Source organism: Protopterus annectens, chromosome 6.part0 (genome assembly GCF_019279795.1).
Source record: "Protopterus annectens isolate FY-2018-M chromosome 6.part0, PAN1.0, whole genome shotgun sequence".
Lineage (NCBI taxonomy): Eukaryota > Metazoa > Chordata > Ceratodontiformes > Protopteridae > Protopterus > Protopterus annectens.
Genome location: NC_056737.1, coordinates 1988158518 through 1988174241, shown reverse-complemented (window position 1 = coordinate 1988174241; position 15724 = coordinate 1988158518). Strand labels below are relative to the sequence as shown.

The following is a 15724-nucleotide window of genomic DNA, read 5'->3' as shown; positions in this document are numbered from 1 at the left end:
TTTTGCAATACTTTTTTAAGTCTGTGCAGTACCTTGTTAAATGTATTTCTGGGTTTCTTTGTCACTGTTTTGTGTCCAAGTAGGCTGTTTCATCTTTAACATATACTATTGAATATTTTCATTTTCTTGATTTTGTACTAAAATTAAATAATATTCCTTGAAGCACCTGAACCTAAACTGGAAGTCTTACCTGAAAAAGCTGTTCCATCGAGTACAACAGCTGAAGTGGATATCACTCGAGCTAAAGGTATTCAACATTTAAAACTTTTTCAAAGGTTTTATAAATGACCTTCCATCATATTTTATATGAGACAGTATCTCTTCATGAATGTAAGAAGACAGCCTGCTGCTTGGAAGAAATCCCTGCTTGAATTTTTCTTGTCTCATGTGTCCATCATCATCTTTAAGATACCCTACACTAACACCTTTTCATCCCACCTCTCATTTCTACTGACCTGTCTTTAAAGGGCTTTAGAAGTAAGCCTGCTCTTGTTCAACAGTACAAAAAGTCACCTTCTTTTTTCCATGTGTACTTTTTGGATGATACTCCATATGGTCGAGTGTGTTGCTTAATGAAAAATATTGTACACATTGAGGATTGCTTGCTTATCCCTATTAGTACGGAGAGAAAGATTGATTGCTATCAGGAGTTTTTGCTGCGATTCATTTTTGTTAAAAGGGAGAAAATCCATTAATTGGATAATTATGAAAAAAACATCCTTTGATATAGTTTTTTTCGAAGATCAGGATTACTTACCTTACAGAGTGTAGTAGTGTCAGGGGATACGTCTGTGCTGTCTGTCAACTCACTGGATATTTAGTTAGAAGAGAGAATGTAGGCCTTTTATTCGGTCTCCTTCCATGGGAGAAAGGAGAGGATGTGCCACTGAGTACACATCCACTTAAGGGTACCACTGCAAACAATCTGTATTATACAAGGGGCTATGTTATCACAAAGGTCCTGAGATATGTGTGGTTGAAACATTGTGTCACAGGGAAATCATGCATTCCAGCACAGAGGGGAGTTTAAGAGGGAAAATAAAGTCATCAATCAGCCGGTAAAATGCTAATATCAACCCGTCATTACAGTGGTAGCGTAATATGTCCCACACTATGACCTTTGTTGCATGGTGCAAGTTTTAGTCTTACAGTAGCATGTGCCTTAGATGAGGTATTTGGCTTTAAAACAGACACTGTGTGGTGCATTAAAGAAGTACTGACATGGTGGGTGAGGTGGTGAGAAAGGTCGATGGGGTGAAGGAATGGCAGGCATGAATGCCAGCTGGACTTTCAGGTTATAGACAAGAAAAAACATGTACAGATATTTTCATTTGAAACAAGCTGTTTTGCCTAATGTTTTATGATGCCAGACATTTAATTTTATATTTACTGTGGAGTTTGTATGTTTGGATGATATTTTATTTTCATAATTTAGACACCTCTCTTGGTATGCCCATGGTAATGAGACGTTATTTTAAATGATATCTGATACTAGAGAATGTGCATATATATTTTCAACTGCTCTTCACAAAATTATTTTAATGAAACAACGACATCCGTTAAAACATTTTCAAGTTAAAGATGAAAGCAACATAGAACTAACAAAACACAATTTGCAATAATTACAGATGATTGTACAGAATAGTTGAGTGCTGCAAAATATACCTCTGTATCATTTACAGTACATCTAGCTTTTAGAAGTACTATTAACATTGTATTTGCTAATAAGCTTTGTTATACAAATAAGATTGATACCAAATTTGAAAATTTGTTGAGCAGAACAGCACAGTGAATTAATTCTACATAATATTTATGAGACATATAGTTTTAATTTAGAGTTGGTTCTTTGATCATCCACTTGTATACTGCCAAAAGCTTCTTTTGTCAGCTTTGAGGAAGTAACCTTTTATTAGTAGGTCTCATTGGTTGAAAATAAAAAGAAGTATGATGCTCTGCTTTTCCATTCCAATATTGTATTTATTTACAGCGGCTAGGTGCATAGTTTGGAGGTATCCTATTCACAAGACAAATACGCACTGAGTATATACTTCCTTTCTTCATAACTTCAGATCTGCATTTAACTTGTGATTATGTTTACCCCTTATATTTTACTTGTCAGCAGAATCTATAACAGTAAGTTTGCTCTCTTACCAAGTAAAGTTTCTATTTGACACTGCATTCTGATGCTGGTAGTCTGTTAGCATGCTTTAGTTTTTCTTCATTTTAATTTGTAATGGAGTAAGGCATGTTAGCAATAACAGATTAATTGAGATCTGCCATAGTATTATAAGACATGTATGCTGGTTGCTAGAGCGATGAATCTCTAGTTGAGTATCAAGACAGGTCTACAACAGTGTTACAGAACAGATTGTTCAGATGTATAATCAGTATCTATGACATTTGTGATTTTTAACGATCATGATTTTTAATGTCAGTTGTCCAGTTTCTTAAAATGTGTAGCTAGCATGTAGTAAATGTGCAGACTTTCAAGTGAAAGGATGACACAAAGACAGTGAATGGTAATGTCATGGTAGATGTACACTAATTTCAACAATATTTTTAAAACTCCAGAGCCTGAAAAGAAACTTCTACCTGAAAAACCTCCCCCAGTGACAGTTACCACAAAAGCAAAGGTTATGCCAATGAAAGGTAGTTACAAAAATATGTTTGTGCTGTTATTGTTCTTTATGTAGTCTTCTCATCAGCATGTCTTGTTTGTTATAGACAAATTTTTTAGGATTTTTTTTTCTTTAGTTGGACCTTTCTTACTTTGCCTTTTCTATTCTGTCTCCCTTGGTTGAAATTCCTAGACTAGCCGTAATTACTCCACAAAGTAGCCTTGTCTTCATATAGTACAGTATTTTAGATTGAATTAATCAATGACAACAGACAACAATCTTCTAAGTCTGACCTTTTTGGATTCAGTCATCTGGATTACAAAATGTTTTGACATCTGTTTTCCAGGAAGAACACACTATAATTGCTTAGTTTTTATGACTTAGTGCTACATCTCTTATTTATTTCATTGCCTAATCCTTTATGCCCCGGTCCTCCTAAGTGAGAAAGGCATGTGCATTTTACTTCATTTGGGATTTGAAACGGCCTTTTATAATGATAAAATTAGTTTCTAAGCAGTGAGTTTCGACCATATCACTGATTTAGTCTTGCAGATTCTGCCTTACAGTGATTTTAATTATTGTCCTTTCATATATATACATATATATATATATATATATATATATATATATATGTATATATATATATATGGGTCTACTTCATATGACTGAAAGCTCATATGATTGACAGCCATTTGACTGACACCAAAACACTGAAAGCTCAAAACACCAAAAGCTCATATGATTGACACTCCTAACATCGACACATGAAATTCAAAGCATTATTTCCTTTCCCCACTGTAGTGCGAGCCTGGAGTAGGAATAAATAGTTAGGAGGGTGTGGGTGGTAAAGCCCCCCCACATATGTCATAAATTTTAAATATACATTTGGATACTTTTAACGGAATTGACTATCTTCATGTAAATAATGTGGGGGACTTCGCCCCCACACTCCCCACACACCCCCTAACTATTTATTCCTACTCCAGGGTGGCGCTACAGCGGAGAAAGGGCATAATGCTTTGGATTCCATGTGTTGATGTTATGAGTGTCGATCATATGAGCCTTAGGTGTTTTGAGCTTTCAGTGTTTTGGTGTCAGTGTTATGGTTGTTGATCATATGAGGTGTCGATCATATGAAGTAGTCCTATAGAGATAGATATATATACATATATATATATATATATATATATATATATATATATATATATATATATATATATATATATACACACACACACACACACATATATGTATGTATATATATATATATATATATATATATATATATATATATATATATATATATATATATATATATATATATATATATATATATATATATATATATATATATATATATATATATATATATATATATACTATTTGCTGTTTCTCCTACTTAAGTACAATGAGAAAAAGCAACATAGAATAAGTTAAGTTGACCTCTTTTGTCAGAGCATCAGCTTTGATCTCATGAAGGTTTGAAGAATTAAGGTAATTCCTTCAAATTTTTAACTGGTTCTAAGTAAATAAACAGCACTTAATTATTTATGACTGTTATTTTGCAAAATGCTGTTCAAGTACTAATCGAGAAATGCCATTTTGTAAAAGGTCCAAATTAAACTCTTTTTAAAAACCCACAAGAACGTTAAAAAATATTTGCCAACATAAATCAGCCTTTCTTTTTTATCAGAAAACGTTTGTACTTTACTAAAAATGCTGTTATTTTTGTATTTGTCCTGTTTGTGGCACAGCATCTTTCATAATACTTTGTAAGCCTGTGCAGTACTTTGCTGAATATGTGTCTGAGTTTCCTTGTCACTGTTTTCTGCTGAAGCATTGCATTGCATCGTTTGCATACATTGTAGAAACTTTTCACTTTCCTGAATTTGCACTAAAGCTAAATAATATTCTTTGAAGCACCTGAACCTAAAGTGGAAGTCTTACCTGAAAAAGCTGTTCCCTCGACTGCCCCAGCTGAAGTGGAAGTTAGTAGAATTGAAGGTATTCAAAATTTAACACTTTAAAAATCTGTTATGAATGATCTTCTGTCATATCTTGAATGAGACAGTAGTTTTGCAGGGCTGTAAGAAGAGAGATGGCTGTTTTGAAAAATGAGTTTTGTTGTCTGGTATGTTCTGTATTGACTTTGAGATACTCTGCACTAACACCTTTTCATCTTCTCCCTCATTTCTACTGACTTGTCTTTAAAGGGCTTTAGAAATAAAGTCCGCTCTTGTTCAGTAGTACAAGTCTAATCATCTGTTTTTCCATGTGTACCTCTTGGATGACATTGCCTACAGTCAAGTGTGCTACTTATTGAAAAAATATTGTGCACTTTTCAAGATAAGTGCATTGCAGATTGCTTGTTTATCTGTATTAATGTGGCAGAGAGACGGAGGGATTGATGTCAGGTGTCGGTGCTGTTAAAAGGGAAGAAAGTATAATTATGAAAAGAATGCTTTGATATAGTTTTCTTCAAAGGTGAAATTTACTTAGCTGGCCTAGTGTAGCACAGTTAGCGGACATGTCTATACTGCCTGTTCACTGGATGTTTGGTTGGAGAGAAGAGGACTTACAGTCTTTTGTCCTATCTCCTTCCATGGGAAAAGGGTACCACAGAGTGCCCTACCACTAAAGCCATGAGTAGAAAGACTCTATATCATACCTTGACTAAGTTACAGTGGAGGTCCTGAGATGTGCGCGTGTGTGTGTGTGTGTGTGTGTGTGTGTGTGTGTGTGTGTGTGTGTGTGTGTGTGTGTGTTTGCCATATAGGAATCATTGTACATTACACTACAGAGGTGAGTTTAAGAGAGAAAGCAAAGTTGTTAGTCAGATTGTAAGATGTTATTACCAGCTCATCATTGCAGTGGTACGATAGTGCATCCCACAGTATGACATTTCTTGCATCGCTCAAGTTTGAAATTTACAAAGGAAGTATCTTTAAATGAGGTATTTGGCTGTAAAATAGCCACAATGTGGTACATTAAGGAAGCACTGAGAGGGTGGGTGAGTTGGTGAGAAGAGGTGATGGGGAGATAGGATGGCAGTTATGAAAGTCAGTAGGACTGACAAGCCAAGGCTATAGACAAGAAATGTGCAGATATTTTCATCTGAAACAAGCTGCTTGGGATTTGGTTTGAAGTTGCCAGCTAATTTTTTAGTGTTTCTTGGACTTTTTATGTTTGAATGATAGTCTATATATTCATAATCTACACACCTCTACTTTAATATCCATTGTAGTGGATTTTTGTCATAAGTGCTTTCTGATAATACTAAAGATATATATTTATATATATATATATATATATATATATATATATATATATATATATATATATACATACACACGTTTTAAAACTGCTCTACACAAAATAGTTTTAAAGCAACATTAGTATCCTTTAAAACTTCTATAATTTAATGATTAAAGGGTCATAAAAATAAAAGAATAGAATTTCTTTTCATTACAAATTGTGGTGCGGAAGAGTTCTGTGCTGCATAGTATATGACTATACTATTCCTTTTTTAAAGACATGACAGCAATGCTACAAGCACTACAGATCTATCATAGTGTTGTAGACCAGATTATGTCACTTGTCTAGAGGAAAGTAGTTTTTATTCAGGCATGTCCAAGGGTCAGCTCCCAGTGTTCTCTCCTGTCTATCTGATGAATCTGGGCATCTTGAGGCAATGTAGCAATTGCCTCATGTACACAGACCACCCTCTCCTCCTACCACCCAATATCACAACCTGTGAGAGATGCACTTATCTAGGCAAACTGGAGGTAAAGCTCTCTCCAACCAAGACTGCACTTGACAGTCAAGAGGAGAAGGTAAACACTTGCACCACACCACACTCATCACATAGTTCCACTAAACCTACACTACCAAACTGCACACATAGAAACACAAAAACATTCGCAGAGGCTCTCAATAATAATCTGCTCAAGCAACAAAGACCTCTAAAGCACAAACGCAAGCAACTTCCTCTCCCCAACATAACCCAAATGGCACATAGCCCACAGACTCAGTGTACCAATAAACCATAGCCCATAAAGTAAACCAGTGTACCCAGCACACTAGTCATAGTTGACTTTATAGTCAGGCACACCGATGTCCCACTCACCAGGCTAAACAAGGAGAAGGTTACTGTCAGCTGCCTGTCGGGTGCCAGGATCCGCCACATAACCCACACACTCAGGTCACTCCACAACAAGTACAAATATGACTCTGTCATTGTCCGTGTTGGTGTGAACGACCTGTGATGTACTTCCCTGGACTGCATGAAAAGAGACATGGAAGAGCTTTCCGATCTTGTAGCCCATGCAGGTATGACCCTAGCGCTGAGTAGCATCCTGCCATTGCCCAGTATGATACTGCAGTACAAGGACAAAATGATTGACTTCAACAATTGGCTAATATTCTGTTGTCATTCTAAGGGGATCCAGTATCTCTCTGCCTGGGACGACATGGTCGACAGAGCACGATGCTTTGCCAGAGATGGCCTGCACCTGTCGCACCTGGGATTCCGGATACTGGCTAAGGCTCTTGCCGTCCCTATAGTGCCTCATTTAGGCAAAGTTCAAATGACAAATTCAACACCGCAGCAGGAACAGGCAAGCAAAAACTGAGGGTAATGCTACTCAATGCTAGAAGTCTAAATCTCAAAATGCACTCACTGGAGGCACTCCTTAAAATGGAGAACACCGATATCTGTACAGTGACTGAGACCTGGTTCAAGGCTTTGGAGAGCACCCCTGCATTACCAGGCTATAACTCATACCAAACTTTTCGGCCATCTAACCTGGACCAGAACACCAAAAGTGGAGGTGTGTCCATATTCATTAAGGATATCCTCACCTCCAGGCCAGTTGCGCAGCATAATGCATCCAAGGTTATCCAAGTGCAACCAATTCTGGGAAAAACCGCAATCCAAATTGTAGCTTGCTACAGATCCCCCACCATGCCCCAGGATTCCCACTCCTCTTTTCTTGATATACTGGAAAATATTAGGGCTCAACCAAACACCCTAATAATTGGCAATTTCAACTACCCCACCATTAACTGGGAAAACTACTCATGTACCAACTCCTTCACTCAATGCTTTCTGGAATTCATAAATTCCAATGCCCTGGATCACCTTATTCACACGCCTACCAGGGGCAACAATATCTTAGACGTAGTCATTACCAACATGAGTGACCGGTGTTCCACACCTGAAATCAACTCCTCGTTGGTCAGATCCGACCATAAGCTAATCACCCTAGATATCCACATCCCGCCCCCACCCACCATTAAGGAAACCATGGTAAAAAAATTTGTCCAAAGCCAACTTCATGCTTCTTAAGACAGAAGTGGCGAACCTCATGACACAAATGCAGATGGACAATACAGTTACGACTGCTGAATCCTACACAAATGCACTCTATAAGCACTTACATGAGTCCATGGATCGTGCTATCTCAAACAGAACCAGGATGCTATCCCCCAAGAAAAGGAAGCCAATCTGGTGGTCCCCTGCCATAAACAAACTCTACAAAAGAAGGAAGAAACTGTTTCAAAAGAGAGTAAAATCCCATGAGTGGAGGAGCTGCCTGTTCAGCCTCATTAAGAAGCTGAGATCCCTTATAAGAGCCTCCAAAGCTAGCTAGTGAAAACAAAATTGCCACTGATTCTAAGGGCAACCACAAAGCATTCTATAGCTTTGTCAAGAATCTCAATGGCAACACCCAGATCTGCTCAGAGTTACAGCACAACGGCACGAAAATGACAGAACCAACTGATATTGCCAACATCCTGGCAGATAGGTTCAGTGCTAACTTTACCCCCCTCTCACCCACTAAAGGCCTATATCTATACAGGAAGAATGCAGAGTCCCTGTAATCACATCTATTCAGGTAAAAGCTGCACTCTCTAAAACCAAAAGCACAGCATGCATGGGACCGGACAACATCTCAGGCTTCATTTTACATGAACTTCAGAACGAACTGGCTCCCCACCTAAGCACCATGTTCAATCATAGTCTCATGTCAGGCTTTGTGCCCACTGAATGGCACACAGCAACAGTTATCCCACTTCACAAAGGGGGAGCCACCACTGATCCTGGGAACTATCGCCCTATTAGCCTGACTAGCCTGGTCTGCAAGGCCATGGAACGTATCATCATGGAACTCATAAACAAAGACATTGGTAACCTCCAAACTCTGGACCCCTCCCAGTTCAGGTTTGTGAAAGGCAGGTCATGCCTTCTGAACCTGATTGACTTCTTTGAGGCAGTCATCAAAGCCGTATACGGGGGTACGGTGGTTCACACAGCCTATCTTGACCTCACCAAGGCTTTCGACAGCATCCCCCATTTTGGAATTATAACTAAACTCAGTAAACTTTGTATAAATCCCTACATCACAAGATGGGTTGCCAACTGGCTCACTGACAGAACCCACACTGTAAAAGTTGCAGACTCCAAATCTGACTTCAAACCAGTGACAAGTGGAGTACCACAGGGTTCAGTCCTGTGACCTCTCCTGTTTGGTATCTACTTCTGTGAAGTATAAGCTAACACAGAAGGCCTCTGGCTAACGAAGTTCGCAGATGATTGCAAACTAGGAGCCATAGTCGAGTCCCCAATTGATGTGGGCATCCTACAGAAGGGCCTCACTGAGACAGATGCCTAGTGTCAGAGGCATGGCCTCGAGCTCAATGCGAAAAAGTGCATTGTCATCCCCTTTGGTAAAACTCTGTACCCATGAACTACCAGATAAACGGCAGTCTACTTAATGCTGAATGTGTGATAAGAGACCTTGGGACCCAGGTGGACAGTAGTCTCTCCTTTGATAATCACATCGCCAAAGTATGTGGCACACCTCATCACAAAAGGGTTCTCATCCAGAAAAAAAGAGGTCATTGTTCCCCTCTACTTGGCAGTCATTTCACCCATTATAGAGTACAGCGCCCCTTTTGGAATGTACCTCACAAGACATCTGCAGCAGCTGGAAAGCCCACAGAACTACCTCACAAAGAGGATTACTGGCCTCAAACAGATGACCTACACTGACCATCTCAAAAAACTCCAGCTTTACTCTGCAGCATCTTGCCTACTCCAAGGAGATCTCTGCCTAACATATAAAGCTATGTTAAACCCAGAGCTGTTGGACATGCTACACCTTAAGAAATCCCAATCCCTCTGAGCTTCACGCTCTAGGGACCTAAACCTTGTCACCACAATAAACAGAACATGCTGGAGGGATAAATTCCTGCCCCTATGGCTGCCTATTTGCTGGAACAAGCTACCCATCTATGTCAAGCAAAGTTCCTCATTGGCACTTTCAAGGAAAAATCTTGGTGAGTGGATGGGAAATAGGAAATACACCCTGGGGATCACTTCTGTGGCTCTGCTCGACAGGGGCACAGGAAATTAACTTTCTTGGGTGGCATAAGCCAGGGAACCTTGCTGGCTAGGCTTACTTAGGCCCTTGGGCCGATAGCCTAGTACCTACCTATGAACCCACATGCACTTATCAGTATTGCTGACATTTGTATTTTTAATGGTCCTACTGATTTTAAATGTCTGTTTTTCGTTTTTTTTAACTCTATGCCTGATTTGAGCTACTAGCATGTAGTGAAAAGATGACTGTGTGAGAATGAATGGTAATCTAATGGGAGATGCACACTAATTTGAACAATATTTTTAAAACTCTAGAACCCGAAAAGAAAGCTCCACCTGAAAAACCTGCCCAAGTAACAATTACCAAAATAGCAAAGGTTACACCATCAAAAGGTAGCTACAAAGATATGTCTGTACTTTTATTGTCCTTTATGTTGTCTTTTTGTCTGTTGGTCGTGTTTTAGGATTTTTTTTTTTTTTTGTTAGACCTTTCAAGCTTTGCCCTTTCCATTCTGACTGTTCTCTTGGGAAAAATTCCTAGGCTACCCAGTAATAGTGCACCCAGTAGTTTGTCTTCAAGCAGTTCAGTATTTTACAGTGGAGTCACTGCATAGCTTTTACTAAACATTATTAAATTACAACAGATGGGTATCTTCTATGTCTGACCTTGTTTGTTCCAGACATCTGTAAATTACTGAGCGTACATTATGTCTTGGCATACTTTATCTCCATGTGCTCCTATGTGAGCAATGCATGTATCCTTTGCTTACATTTGAGACTTGAGCAAGACCTTGTATAGTTACAGAATTTGACTTCACCCAGTTCTTTGCAGAGTCTGCCTTACAGCAGCTTCAGTTATTGTCCTTTTTATACATTATGTACTGTATCTACCTCCTTAGTACGCTGAAAAGGCAACACAGAATAAGTCAGTGTGACCTCTTGAGTCAATGCATCAGCTTTGACCTCATGACGGTTTGAGGAATTAAACTCATTTCTTCATTTACTTAACTAATCCTAAGTAAACAGTCTGCACTGGATAAATCTATGTAAACATTATTTTATAAAATAATGTTCAAGTACTAACAAATACGTTCCATTTTGTAGAAACTCCTAAAAACACAACAAAGTTGAAAAAAGCATTTCCCAACATAAGGTGTCATTTATTTTTCAGAAAATGTTTCATTAAGTAAAATATGTTGTTTGTCTGTTTCTGCAGTTTGTGGCACAGCATCTTTTGCAATACTTTTTAAGTCTGTGCAGTACCTTGTTAAATATGTTTCTGGCTTTCCTTGTCCCTGTTTTGTGTCCAAGTAAACTGTTTCACCTTTAACATATACTATTGAAACTTTTCATTTTCTTGATTTACTACTAAAACTAAATAATATTCTTTGAAGCACCTGAACCTAAAGTGGAAATCTTACCTGAAAAAGCTGTTCCATCGACTACAACAGCTGAAGTGGATATCACTCGAGCTAAAGGTATTCAACATTTAAAAGTTTTAAAAGGTTTTATGAATGACCTTCCATCGTATCTTATATGAGACAGTATCTCTTCACGAATGTAAGAAGACAGTCTGCTGATTGGAAGAAATCCCTGCTTGAATTTTTCTTGTCTTGTGTGTCCAACATCATCTTTAAGATACTCTACACTAACACCTTTTCATCTCACCTCTCATTTCTACTGACCTGTCTTTAAAGGGCTTTATAAGTAAAGCCTGCTCTTGTTCAACAGTACAAAAAGTCAGTCTTTTTTCCATGTGTACTTTTTGGATGACACTTCTACAGTCGAGTGTGTTTCCTAATGGAAAATATTGTGCACATTGAGGATTGCTTGCTTATCCCTATTAATGTGGAGTGAAAGTTGGACTAATATCAGGAGTTTTTGCTGCTATTCATTTTTGTTAAAATGGACAAAATCCATTAACCAGAGAATTATGTAAAACATCCTTTGATATAGTTTTCTTCGAAGATCTAGATTACTTTGCTTGCAGAGTATAGCAGTGTCAGGGGATATGTCTGTGCTGTCAACTCACTGGGTATTTGGTTGTGAAGAGGGAACATAGCCCTTTTATTCTGTCTCCTTCCATGGGAGAAAGGAGAGGATGTGACACTAAGTGCACATCCATTTAAGGCCATCACTGGAAACAATCTGTTTCATGCAAGGGGCTATGTTATAACAAAGGTCCTGAGATGTGTGTGGTTGAAACATTGTGCCGGAAGGAAATTGTACATTCCACTACAAAGGGGACTTTAAGAGGAAAAACAAAGTCATCAGTTAGCTGGTAAAATGCTAATACCAACCCATCCTTACAGTGATAGCTTGATATGTCCCACACTATGACCTTTGTTGCATGGTGCATGTTTTAGTCTTACAGTAGCATGTGTCCTTAGATGATGTAACTGGGTTTAAAAGGGACACTATGGGAAGGATTAAGGAAGGGCTGAGAGGGTGGGTGAGGTGTTGAGAAGGGACAATGGGGTGAAGGAATGGCAGGCATGAATGCAAGCAGTACAGACAAGCCAAGGTTATAAACAAGAAAAAATGTGCAGATATTTTATTTGAAACAAGCTGCTTTGGATAATGGATTATGATGCCAGACATTTAGTTTTATATTTACTGTGGTGTTTGTATGTTTGGATGATATTTTATTTTCATAATTTAGACAGCTCTGTTGGTGGGCGGCCATGATGGTGCAACGGTTAGCATTGCCACCTCACAGCAAGAGGTTCTCCAGTTCGATTCTTGGCTGGGGCGCCTTCTGTGCGGAGTTTGTATGTCCTCCCTGTGTTCACATGGGTTTCCTCTGGGTGCTCCGGTTTCCTCACATATCCCAAAGACATGCAGTAGGTGGACTGGACACTCTAAATTGGCCCTAGGTGTGAGTGTGTGCATGTGTGTGCCTTCTGTGGAAGGTTGGGCGCCGGGCTGGCATCTCGACAATGTAAAACTCCACTGCCAATCACGAGCAGACAGATGATCCTTTGAGTTGACCCCTAACTGGGAAAAGCCAAAAGAAGAAGAAGAAGACAGTTCTGTTAGTATCCCAGTGGCAGTGAGATGTTATTATAAGTGAGATCTGATAATAGAGAATGTGCATATATATATATTTTCAACTGTTCTACACAAACAAAACTGTCTTTCGGCTTTTGTGGGGTCGCCACAGCAGAACTCCGGTCCGCTAATGATTGGCAGTGAATTTTTACGGTGTGGAATTGCCAGCCTGGTGCTCAACCTTCAAAGAAGGCACACCCACACATGCTCGCACCTACCTGCATGTCTTTAAATTCACTCGACCGCAGGGAGGACATGCAGAGTCCCCACAAAAGGCGCTCCAGCCGAGAATTAAACAGGAGAACCTCTTGCTGTGAGGCAACAATGCTAACCGCTGCACCACCATGGTCTAAATTCTTTTAATGAAACAACAGCATCCATTAAAACCTTTTCAATTTAAAGATAAAAGTAACATAGAACTAACAAAACACAATTTGCAGTAATTACAGATAATTGTACTGAATAGTTGAGTGCTACAAAGTATACCTCTATATCATTTGCTCTAAGTTTGCTCTAATCCCAATTAATATTTCTATTTGATACTGCATTCTGATGCTGGTAGCCTGTTAGCATGCTTTAGTTTTTTTTTCATTTTAATTTGTAATGGAGTAAGGCATGGTAGCAATAACAGATTAATTGAGGTCTGCCATAGTACTATAAGGCATGTATGCTGGTTGCTAGAGCGATGAATCTATTTGAATATCAAGGCAGGTCTACCACAGTGTTACAGAACAGATTGTTCAGATGTATGATCAGTATCTATGACATTTGTGATTTTTAAAAAGATTGTGATTTTTAATGTTTGTTGTCCAGTTTTTTAAAATGTGTACCTGATATGAACTGCTAGCATGTAGTGAATGTGTACACTTTCAAGTGAAAGGATGACACAAAGACCAAGAATGGTAATCTCATGGTAGATGAACACTAATTTCAACACTATTTTTAAAACTCTAGAGCCTAAAAAGAAACTTCTACCTGAAAAACGTGCCCCAGTGACAGTTACTACAAAAGCAAAGGTTATGCCAAGAAAAGGTAGTTACAAAAAACACGTTTGTACTTTTATTGTTCTTTTTGTAGTCTTCTTGTCTGCTTGTCTTGTTTGTCACAGATTAATTTTTTAGGATTTTTTTCCGTGTCTTTTTTTTTTTTATTTTATTTTTTTTTAGTTGGACCTTTCTAGCTTTGCCCTTTCCATTCTGACTGTTCCCTTGGTGGAAATTCCTAGACTAGCCATAATTACTCCACAAAGTAGCTTTGTCTTCATATAGTGCAGTATTCTAGAATGAATTAATAAATGACATTAGACAACTATCTTCTGAATCTGACCTTCTTGGATTCAGACATCTGGATTACAAAATGTTTTGACATCCGTTTTCCAGGAAGAACATACTATAATTGTTTAGCTTTTATGACTTAGTGTTACAACTCTGACTTGTTTCATTGCCTAATATTTTATGTTCATGTCCTCCTATGTGAGAAACGCATGTGCATTTTACTTCATTTGGGACTTGAAAAGGCATTTTATAGTGATATAATTAGTTTCTAAGCTGTGAGTTTCAACCATATCACCGGTTTAGTCTTGCAGATTCTGCCTTTTGGCAGTTTCAATTATTGCCCTTATTTTGATATATATATATATATATATATATATATATATATATATATATATATATATATATATTATTTGCTGTTTTTCCTATGTAGGTACAATGAGAAAAAGCAACATAGAATAAGTTAAGTTGATCTCATGAAGCTTTGAAGAATTAAGCTAATTCCTTTAAATATTTAACTGGTCCTACGTAAATAAACAGCACTTAACAATTATTTATGACTGTTATTTTGCAAAACACTGTACTAATCTGGAAATGCCATTTTGTAAAAGGTCCAAATTAAACTCTTTGTAAAAACCCACAACAACGTTAAAAAATATTTGCCACCATAAGTCATCCTTTTTTATCAGAAAACATTTTAATTTACTAAACTTCTGTCATTTTTGTATTTGTCCTTTTTGTGGCACAGCATCTTTCATAATACTTTGTAAGCCTGTGCAGTACTTTGCTCAATATGTGTCTGAGTTTCCTTGTCACTGTTTTGTGCCTAAGTGTTGTATTTCATCGTTAGCATACGTTGTAGAAACTCTTCACTTTCCTGAATTTGCACTAAAGCTAAATAATATTCTTTGAAGCACCTGAACCTAAAGCGGAAGTCTTACCTGAAAAAGCTGTTCCCTCGACTGCACCAGCTGAAGTGGAAGTTAGTAGAATTGAAGGTATTCAAAATTTAACACTTTAAAAATCTGTTATGAATGATCTTCTGTCATATCTTGAATGAGACAGTAGTTTTGCAGGGCTGTAAGAAGAGAGATGGCTGTTTTGAAAAATGAGTTTTGTTGTCTGGTATGTTCTGTATTGACTTTGAGATACTCTGCACTAACACCTTTTCATCTTCTCCCTCATTTCTACTGACTTGTTTTTAAAGGGCTTTAGAAATAAAGTCCGCTCTTGTTCAGTAGTACAAGTCTAATCATCTGTTTTTCCATGTGTACCTCTTGGATGACATTGCCTACAGTCAAGTGTGCTACTTATTGAAAAAATATTGTGCACTTTTCAAAATAAGTGCATTGCAGATTGCTTGTTTATCTGTATTAATGTGGACAGAGAGACGGAGGGAT

At 38.0% G+C, this 15724-nt stretch overlaps 1 protein-coding gene across 26 annotated transcripts in view; it reads left to right on the top strand.

Moving 5' to 3' along the window:
* Positions 1 to 15724, top strand: part of LOC122805019 (titin-like) — a 759244-nt gene that overhangs the window by 494450 nt on the left and 249070 nt on the right. For 3 of the 26 annotated variants that reach the window (XM_044075300.1, XM_044075299.1, XM_044075296.1), the window contains exons 8-14: positions 164 to 247; positions 2572 to 2649; positions 4539 to 4622; positions 10318 to 10395; positions 11397 to 11480; positions 14008 to 14085; positions 15239 to 15322. The exons of 20 other annotated variants lie outside the window; for them this stretch is intronic. In XM_044075300.1, the coding sequence (XP_043931235.1) occupies positions 164 to 247; positions 2572 to 2649; positions 4539 to 4622; positions 10318 to 10395; positions 11397 to 11480; positions 14008 to 14085; positions 15239 to 15322 (570 nt within the window). The remainder of the gene's footprint in view (positions 1 to 163; positions 248 to 2571; positions 2650 to 4538; positions 4623 to 10317; positions 10396 to 11396; positions 11481 to 14007; positions 14086 to 15238; positions 15323 to 15724) is intronic. 3 more of the 26 variants (XM_044075301.1, XM_044075302.1, XM_044075303.1) reach the window with 3 other exon arrangements.